At 39.6% G+C, this 10,426-nt stretch overlaps 1 protein-coding gene across 1 annotated transcript in view; it reads left to right on the forward strand.

Moving 5' to 3' along the window:
- Positions 1 to 3,193: 3,193 nt before the first annotated feature.
- The window catches only part of LOC103510390, a 24,754-nt gene continuing 17,521 nt past the window's right edge, over positions 3,194 to 10,426 (forward strand). Inside the window, exon 1 of the mRNA XM_026824443.1 lies at positions 3,194 to 3,677. Within this exon, the coding sequence (XP_026680244.1) occupies positions 3,194 to 3,677 (484 nt within the window). The remainder of the gene's footprint in view (positions 3,678 to 10,426) is intronic.

Below are 10,426 nucleotides of genomic sequence, written 5' to 3' on the forward strand. Positions count from 1 at the left end.
CGCTACGGTCAAACTTTCTTGACTTGGCGGGGCGGAGCGCTACCGCGCTCCTTAATTTGATCCGCAACCTATAGTCTGTAGGTTAATGGTCATCAGACTGGCCTAGGAAGCAGGAGATCGGGGTTTTATTCCTCAAGGAGAGCCAGAATTGCTGAGTTGCATCCTGCTAATGCTAACCAAGTCGATACGGTCAAACTTTCTTGACTTGGCGGGGCGGAGCGCTACCGCGCTCCTTAATTTGATCCGCAACCTATAATCTGTAGGTTAATGGTCATCAGACTGGCCTAGGAAGCAGGAGATCGGGGTTTTATTGCCGGTGGTGTCGAAGTATTTTTCGGCTTTATTCTCAGAATTCAAGGGGTACTCAGACTCATGAGACCCTATTTAGGGGAACAGACTTTGAAAATTTGGAGCAACCTTGATTACTTTCGTCATTCCCGGCAAGCTTTATTATTTTGGTCATTCAACGAGGATCCAGGGCAAGAATGTCACCGACTCCTGTTGGGTACATCAGTCACTCAACGGGTTAAGATCCAATCTGATATCGGGTTCACATTGTCTTCGGATTGAGAGATTGGTCGAATTCTTGGCGTGGATACGTCGAGAATTGGTGAGTCAGGTAATCCGGATAAGCTATTGTTAATTTAATAAAGACTCAGGAGAACTGGCATGGGAATTGAAATTGGACTGGGTGGTATTTGGTATTGGGAAATTTTTACATAGGTACCTATTGATATTCGGGGTGATTGTCTGGCTGGGTTACGTTAAACAGGGAGTAGACTACCTTAGTCTGGCTGGGGGTCCATCTGGCACAAGATGATGAGTCATTGAATTTATAGGCAGACATTTTCGGGGCGAAAATACTCGAAAATTTTGGCAAAGTTTTGACAAAAGATTTTTACGGAATATCTCCGCTTCTCCGTGGAATGGTGACAATGGATAAACCCAAAGAAGATCTGATGGTCGAGTTTTTTTTCTTTTGAGGAGGAGGAGGAGGAGGAGGAGAAGAAGAAGAATTGCTCACACCACTTGGATTTTATTTATATCTCGACCGTCAGCTACCAACCTACCTTTTAGAGTACCTACCTAACTTATATACCTATTAAACTATCTTCATACAAAGCTGTGTAGTATGTATACATACCTATTTAATAAAACTGTTCAAAGAAGGATCCCCTCTGAGTTTAGAATTAGATCAACTGTATAATCATAGCTTTATAGCTATACGATAATCTCTTCTGGTGCTTCCTTGAAGAGATTATCAAGATAGAGTTAACCATGAGTGATGGGTGATCAGTGACATCCAGATAATCCCAAAATAATTTGATTACAGTGAAAAAAAAATTATGTTGAACCCTTGGCTCAATCGCTTAGGGGCCGACTCTGACTGTACCTTACATTAGTTTTCCTGTTACCGTTCAGGCTGTGCCAATCGAACAGCCTCCTAAATTCCCTAGAAGGATGTACCTTTTATTTAGAAAAAGAGGAAGCTTTGTGCTACACCTCAACACTTTCTTCCACTCTCTCTCGCGTGTAATCAAGGGAGCAGGGCCATCACCTAGTTTTAACAATGCTCATAATCTTATGAACAAAATATAGGCATCTGCCCATGTATTACAATAACATTATTATTATTATCTGAATTTATGACTGGAAGCAGAGTGCATACTTTTGGAATTACTGTTGGTGTAGCAGCAGACGAAGACTACGATTTGGTATCAACCTCTTTTCGAATCCATCTTGGTCCATTATATTCTTTTTATATGGTTTTATTATTAAACTTTAAATCTTGGGGAAGTGATACCTACTGAGCTAATCTCTCAAATCCACCATTATAATTATTCTGACATTCCATATCGAAAATCACAAACCCTATGCGTAATCTCTTCCCTGGGTCTCTCTTCTGGTCCTCTACCTTTGGACGTCAGTCTTGTAGGGTCTTTGTTCCTAGTCTGCACCTCTTCTTTTCAAATAGGCATTTCTTCATTTTCTCTCTTATATTTTGATAGTCAATCTTTTGTGTTATACATAATATTTTGTCTCTTTGATATCTTTTGTATGCCACTTGCTTGTGCATGAGGTTTCCTAGTGCACAAGTTAATCTGAAATAGTCCGAATGTCAGATATGAATTAGCTACGTACTAGACAACCAGAGTAATGTGAGTAATGAACACTTTTGTTTTCACTACAAAGTACAAACTGTTCGATAAAATGGGGAACTTCTTTTCCGACTTGGTCTCACAGCCTATCAATAGTGCCTAACACAATAGACGGAGAACTATAGATACCTTGATACCTAGCCGAGGATACCAATATGTTCCATTGAGAAAAACAGAATCGCGAGAGTGGGGTCTCCTGTCTTGTAACTTATATAAGGATCCTACAGATTTCCTGGCCCGTTCTTTATCAGTTGTGGGTCCTTATGGTTCCATAGGTTTTCCTCTAGCTCAGCCGTAGTGTGGATTATCAGTGAGTATTCTTTTATACGTTCTGAGTATACGTTGTGAAGTGGATTGATCCGTTCTTTATCAGTTGTGGGTCCTTATGGTTCCATAGGTTTTTCTCTAGCTCAGCTATAGTGTGGATTATCAGTGAGTATTCTTTTATACGTTCTGAGTATACGTTGTGAAGTGGATTGATAAGTTATTTTTTCAAAGTGTCTTTTTTTTGGTTTTTCATATGCAAAAAAACGTTTATCTTTTTTCTTCTTCTGTGTTGCGTTTTTAGTACCTAGTGTACTTGTGTGTTTTGGTATCTGATCAGGAATTTGTAAAATCTTTTTGATCAAGTGTCTTTTTTTGGTTTTTCATATGCAAAAAACATTTATCTTTTTCCTTCTTCTGTGTTGCGTTTTTAGTACCTAGTTTACTTGTGTGTTTTGGTATCTGATCAGGAATTTGTAAAATCTTTTTGATCTTGACCTAGCTTTTTGAGTTCTAAAACGGTTACTTTGACCATTTCATAAGGGTTGTGAGTTTGTGAGTGTTGTGACCTAACTTCAAACTATGTACATAAGCTACTTTAAATTGTTTGAAATTATCAAGATCATTAAGATTATACCAGTTACTGATAAACGGATACTTACATCAAGTAGGTGTTTCTCAGTTTCAAGTGCTCCTTTACTAAAAAATCAATCTTTTTCCAGAGTCATTTTAAATTGATGCTTTTTTAGTGAAACCCGAAAAACCCAAAAATGAGTCCAAAAACATTCCAACACATCCTCCTCTGTGTCACCATAAACCTTGCGCTTGTCTGTCTGGCGAGTGGCAAGAACATCAACCTAGCCACCGACAACGACATCGTCAACAGCAACAAACTCAGCGATGACAAATCCAGCGGATTCATCGTTGGCAACGAAATCAAAGTGTTGTACAAGCTGTACGAACAGTGCAGGCTCACCAACAAAGACCTCGTGCTTTGTCTGAAGCTCAAACTCATCAACGCGATTGATAAGCTCAACAACAACAAGAACATCGAAGTCCTTCGTGGCATCTATCTGGTGAAAGATTCCAGCGATGAGGTTGCCAACTCAACCGGTGCCAGCGGTGCTGACGAGCAAAGGTCGGCGGGTTCGGTCGATAGTGCCATCAATGAGAAGATCTACGATTTCTTCAAGTCAAGGTCATTGTCGTTGAAACTGTTCGAGCTGGACAACCAGGAGGACGCTGATAATCAGGGTGAGTTGAATTGAGTTTGCCTTTTCTTTTACTTGACTTACAGTCATATCAAATCAGTGAGAGTTGTTCTCGCCATATCAGAGATGACATACGGCTGTCAGTTGTCATCCAAATTAAGTGTCTTCTTTCAGGAAGTTCGAGAGAGGCAACTACTTCACCAAAAGTAAGAAACGAATAGAAACATATTGTCATGAACCGGGAAGGACCTAGAACCAATATCACCAAAAACGGGCGGTTGAAATGCGCCTCCTTGAAAGAAGATATATATTAGCAGACTGTTGGCAGTTGGCATAATTGGACTTTTTCGTCTTAGTCGATAATATAGCCTTAATACCATGCATCTATGTAGTTGTAGAATAGTTTGCCTTAAGGTAACTTTGCTTTGGTATAGCACAAACCAACGCAACACTGCAACAGTCTGCAACACTTCGAAGACTAATGCTAGCAACAAATTAATCAACTGCGATCCAAATCTAAACGCATTAGATCTAATTTCATCTCGCCATTATACGCCCCAACAAGACATTGAATTTCCTCTCAACTACTTTTATCGCCCCAAGCTCTGGTCCAACGATGAGAATTCAATTCTATTCTAATAGATTTCGAATAGAATCGATTCCGAGTTTAATCTTTGTTGATACAGACAGTGTAGAGATATGTGAAAGTGCGGCTTGAAACAAAAGATCCAGTGAGTTAGATGTTGTAAGTTAGATAGAACCTATACGAGTAGTTGAGGATATACTGATACATGGCAGTGGAGAAATAGAGTCATGAAGAATCAACACAAACCTGCCTAGTGAGTAATAAATGGAGGAGTTGCAAATGGGTAAAAATTATGAATAAATTGTCGATTCCTATGTAAAAAGTTGGGAAAAATCCAAATCTGAGGTCAACTACGAGGACCAAGGGCAAGAATGTCACCGACTCCTGTTGGGTACATCAGTCACTCAACGGGTTAAGATTCAATCTGATATCGGGTTCACATTGTCTTCGGATTGAGAGATTGGTCGAATTCTTAGCGTGGATACGTCGAGAATTGGTGAGTCAGGTAATCCGGATAAGCCATTGTTAATTTAATAAAGACTCAGGAGAACTGGCATGGGAATTGAAATTGGACTGGGTGGTATTTGGTATTGGGAAATTTTTACATAGGTACCTATTGATATTCGGGGTGATTGTCTGGCTGGGTTACGTTAAACAGGGAGTAGACCACCTTAGTCTGGCTGGGGACTTTAAACAGGGAATATACCAGCCTGAATTTCCCTTGCTAAAGAAATAGCAAAGGTTGAGTGCGAAGGGCATTCGCTCGTAAAATGTGTAGCCGAAACCAAATGTCAGCCCAAAGCAATCACCCTTAGTTAGGGCTGATTGAAAGGCTGACGAAAAACGCCGAAGTTAGGGCTGATTGAAAGACTGACGAAAAACGCCGACCCCGTCTGTACACGGGAAAAGGCGAAGAAAAAGAAGATTATACTGAAAGTATGAGGACTTAGCATTGGTGACAATAAGCTTGACGTAAGGCTTCTGATTGTACAAATAACAGAAGGTAATACTGTCATAAAACTCAGATATGTTTTTATTAATTAAAATGGTTTGTTATGTTAAATTAATATCAACACTCAAATCATCTTTGCAGTTGCTGAAACCAAATGTCAGCCCAAAGCAATCACCCTTAGTTAGGGCTGATTGAAAGGCTGACGAAAAACGCCGACCCCGTCTGTACACGGGAAAAGGCGAAGAAAAAGAAGATTATACTGAAAGTCTGAGGACTTAGCATTGGTGACAATAAGCTTGACGTAAGGTTTCTGATTGTACAAACAACAGAAGGTAATAGTGTCATAAAACTCAGATATGTTGTTATTAATTAAAATGGTTTGTTATGTTAAATTAATATCAACACTCAAATCATCTTTGCAGTTGCTCTGTGAAACGTCAAATCGACAAAAATTCTCAAGTTCGTCTTTTCCCGAAGTCGAAGAAAGAAGGAGGACAGGGCAGGAGAAACCCAGCCGTTCCGAGAACGAACCTTATCTGGTTAGGGTAAAGACCGCCCCGGGCGGAAATCAAAACCTGGATCTAGCGCTCACAAGGCAGATGCTCTACCCTCCAAACTACCTAGGCTGACAGCTAAAATTCTGTTTTGGTTGATTTTGAGCTCTGGTGTTCAGCCATCTTCACCAATATTGGTGGATGTGGCAATATTCCCAAAAACTACAACAACAAAACGTATAAAAATTCATGGTTTACGCTCGATACTTGGCTTTTCTTATGCACACACAGAGTCTCAATCTTTTCCATTAGGGAGAAAGTACTACCAATGTGTAACTGGTAAGGATTGATTGATTGGACACCTAATTTGATCAAACACTCGCGGACCATCTTCTGTGACATGTAATTAGGACCTTAGGTATCCAAAATTGGATTTTTTTTTTTAGAGCTAAACATAGAACCTTCAAATCAAACCTTCAAGTTTTTCCAGTTTATTTGATATCTTTGGATTTTTTTGGCATCCAAGTCCTTGTTATTTTCGGCTTTGATCTTGAGGCTCATGTCCTATAATTTTGATTGATTGATTGATTGATTGATTAACAAACCAACGGGTAAAACCCATGTATTTTTAGACACAATACATCTACTATCTTTGCCTTTTCCCTCCTAGACTCTAGGTTCTTCATCATCAAGTTGGGCCAGCCACTCACTATCTAGGTATCCCAAATTGGATTTTTTTTAGAGCTAAACATAGAACCTTCAAATCAAACCTTCAAGTTTTTCCAGTTTATTTGATATCTTTGGATTTATTTGGCATCCAAGTCCCTGTTATTTTTGGCTTTGATCTTGAGGCTCTTGTCCTATAATTTTAGACACAATACATCTACTATCTTTGCCTTTTCCCTCCTAGACTCTAGGTTCTTCATCATCAAGTTGGGCCAGCCACTCACTATCAGGTTGTTGTTGTTGTAGCGGCTTTAGCTTTCGCCGAATGGCAATAGCAGAATAAAGAAAAGATGTCTTTTTGTATCTGCTATACACCGGGGTGATGGTCTCTAGCTCTAGCCATTTTAAGTAAATTGGCTCGCTCGTCCTGAACCGCAGTCAACCATAGACCTGATCAGCTGTACCCTGGCCTTGGTACTGAACAAGGTCCAACATAAAACATAATAATATAATAGCCAATAATGTTCCTCCTAAAACACATTAGAGGCTGTGTCGGTCATGGACGTCACTAATGGCGATGTTTAGTATTTCCATTGGAATAGGTAGGTACTTAAGTAAACACCGTTTAGTGGGAAGTATTCTTTATGTTCTACTGATGCAACGTTGATGGCGTTGTATAACCAACCATACATAAACCAATTATCCTCCCGTTCTTGTGACGGCTTCTGGTTAATACCCAGTCGGTCATGGACATTACTAATGGCAATGTTTAGTATTTCCATTGGGAATACATAAGTAAACACCGTTTAGTGGTAAGTATTCTAACACCACGTTCTACTAATGCAACGCTGATGAGAATGTTGTATAACCAACCATACATAAACCAATTATCCTCCCGTTCTTGTGACGGCTTCTGGTTATGATCTGTACTCGGTCATGGACATTACTAATGGCAATGTTTAGTATTTCCATTGGAATACTTAAGTAAACACCGTTTAGTGGTAAGTATTCTTCATGTTCTACTGATGCAACGTTGATGGCGTTGTATAACCAACCATACATAAACCAATTATCCTCCCGTTCTTGTGACGGCTTCTGGTTATGATCTGTGGTCGAGGTGCCTTGGTACCAAAACGTCTTGTGATCCAGGAAGGAAGTTGCTACCCGTAGGTATTTATCATATTATTTCGGTGATGTGATGAGGTTTTTCATGCTTTCACTTGAAGACAATATGTATCAGGGGGACTCCGGAGAAGTATTATGTTGTACATACCTCTGGCTGGAAATACCTACTGGTTATTAATTCCTTGCGGTTAACCCGTTCGGTGACGAAAGTGTCAAGACTACCAAGGAGAGCCAGAGTTGCTGAGTTGCATCCTGCTAATGCCAACCAAGTCGCTATTTGATCCGCAACCTATAATCTGTAGGTTAATGGTCATCAGACTGGCCTAGGAAGCAGGAGATCGGGGTTTTATTCCCGGTAGTGTCGAAGTATTTTTCGGTTTTATTCTCAGAATTCAAGGTGTACTCAGACTCATGAGACCCTATTTAGGGGAACAGACGTTGAAAATTTGGAGCAACCTTGATTACTTTCGTCATGTCCGGCAAGCTTCATTATTTTGGTCATTTAACGAGGACCCAGGGCAAGAGTGTCACCGACTCCTGTTGGGTACATCAGTTACTCAACGGGTTAAGATCCAATCTGATATCGGGTTCACATTGTCTTCGGATTGAGAGATTGGTCGAATTCTTGGCGTGCATACGTCGAGAATTGGTGAGTCAGGTAATCCGGATAAGCTATTGTTAATTTAATAAAGACTCAGGAGAACTGGCATGGGAATTGAAATGTTGAGTGGCAAGTTCAAAAAAGGGATGGTGTCGTAGGTTACAAGTTACAAGCAGAGCGTGAAATAAATATGGGGAAAGTCATATCGAAATTCTAACTATCCAAAATGCCATAAATACCTGCAGAGTCCTTCTGTATCCTTTTAAGAAAAAGGGATGGTGTCGTAGGTTACAAGTTACAAGCAGAGAGTGAAATAAATATGGGGAAAGTCATATCGAAATTCTAACTATCCAAAATGCCATAAATACCTGCAGAGTCCTTCTGTATCCTTTTAAGAAATAAATATTCAAGTAGTGGTAAAAAAAAAATACAATACAATACAATACAAATAGCTCATAATGAAAATCGCAAGCTTGTTGTTACTCTGTTGCAATTTGCAAATCATTGTTGCTATGGATTGTCAAATGAGATATTCTGGTATCTGGATGGATGACTCTTTTATCGTATGTCTGGTGTTTCCATACTTTTCTCACACACTGTTCCTCGGAGGAACACATAGCAATATGTCACATGGTACTCAAGGTATCGTATGTCTGGTGTCCATACTTTTCTCACACACTGTTCCTCGGAGGAACACATAGCAATATGTCACATGGCACTCAAGGTATAGGGCGTCTACGGTGTATCGTAATGTGATTACTATTATATCGTGATCATTTCATGTGTGTCCTGAACATCTTTGGCATCTTCAGTTCTGTGTGGAAAGCTCTTTGGATTTTGGCATTAGCAGATTTTGACGGTCGGCAAGATCATGATGAAAAGTTCATTAAAAATTTCATCTAAATATGTAATAATGTCGTGATCATTTCATGTGTGTCCTGAACATCTTTGGCATCTTCAGTTCTGTGTGGAAAGTTCTTTGGATTTTGGCATTAGCAGATTTTGACGGTCGGCAAGATCATGATGAAAAGTTCATTAAAAATTTCATCTAAATATGTAATAATTAACAATTTTCTTCCTAGGTTGGACCTAGCTAGTTAGCTTTTACCTAGCTCCCTCTAGCCGAAATCCGCCTCCTTGAAAGAATCTATAAATTAGCAGACTGTTGGCAGTTGGCATAATTGGACTTTTTCGTCTTAGTCGATAATATAGCCTTAATACCATGCATCTATGTAGAATAGTTTGCCTTAAGGTAACTTTGCTTTGGTATAGCACAAACCAACGCAACACTGCAACAGTCTGCAACACTTCGAAGACCAATGCTAGCAACAAATTAATCAACTGCGATCCAAATCTAAACGCATTACCTCGGTGGTGTAGTGGTCAAGGCGCTCGCCTGGTAAACAGGAGGGCGTGGGTTCAATCCCAGCCGAGGTATGTTCATCTCGCCATGATACGCCCCAACAAGAAATTGAATTTCCTCTCAACTAATTGTATCGCCCCAAGTCCTGGTCCAACGATGAGAATTCAATTCTATTCTAATAGATTTCGAATAGAATCGATTCCGTGTTTAATCTTGTTGTTGATACAGACAGTGTAGAGATATTTGAAAGTGCGGCTTGAAACAAAAGATCCGGTGAGTTAGATGCTGTAAGTTAGATAGAACCTATACGAGTAGTTGAGGATATACTGATACATGGCAGTGGAATAAAAATGCGCCTCCTTGAAAGAAGCTATAAATTAGCAGACTGTTGGCAGTTGGCATAATTGGACTTTTTCGTCTTAGTCGATAATATAGCCTTAATATCATGCATCTATGTAGAATAGTTTGCCTTAAGGTAACTTTGCTTTGGTATAGCACAAACCAACGCAACACTGCAACAGTCTGCAACACTTCGAAGACCAATGCTAGCAACAAATTAATCAACTGCGATCCAAATCTAAACGCATTAGATCTAATTTCATCTCGCTTTTATACGCCCCAACAAGAAATTGAATTTCCTCTCAACTACTTGTATCGCCCCAAGTCCTGGTCCAACGATGAGAATTCAATTCTATTCTAATAGATTTCGAATAGAATCGATTCAGAGTTTAATCTTTGTTGATACAGACAGTGTAGAGATATGTGAAAGTGCGGCTTCAAACAAAAGATCCGGTGAGTTAGATGCTGTAAGTTAGATAGAACCTATACGAGTAGTTGAGGATATACTGATACATGGCAGTGGAATAGAAACTTTACCCAATAACATGACTCTGAGAAATAGAGTCATGAAGAATCAACACAAACCTGCCTAGTGAGTAATAATTCCGATTCAATCTAATTACATGTAGGTAATTCCTCTTCGGAAAAATATAAAGATTCTGTGAG

The sequence above is a fragment of the Diaphorina citri genome, unplaced genomic scaffold, assembly GCF_000475195.1.
Source record: "Diaphorina citri unplaced genomic scaffold, Diaci psyllid genome assembly version 1.1 scaffold593, whole genome shotgun sequence".
NCBI lineage: Eukaryota > Metazoa > Arthropoda > Insecta > Hemiptera > Psyllidae > Diaphorina > Diaphorina citri.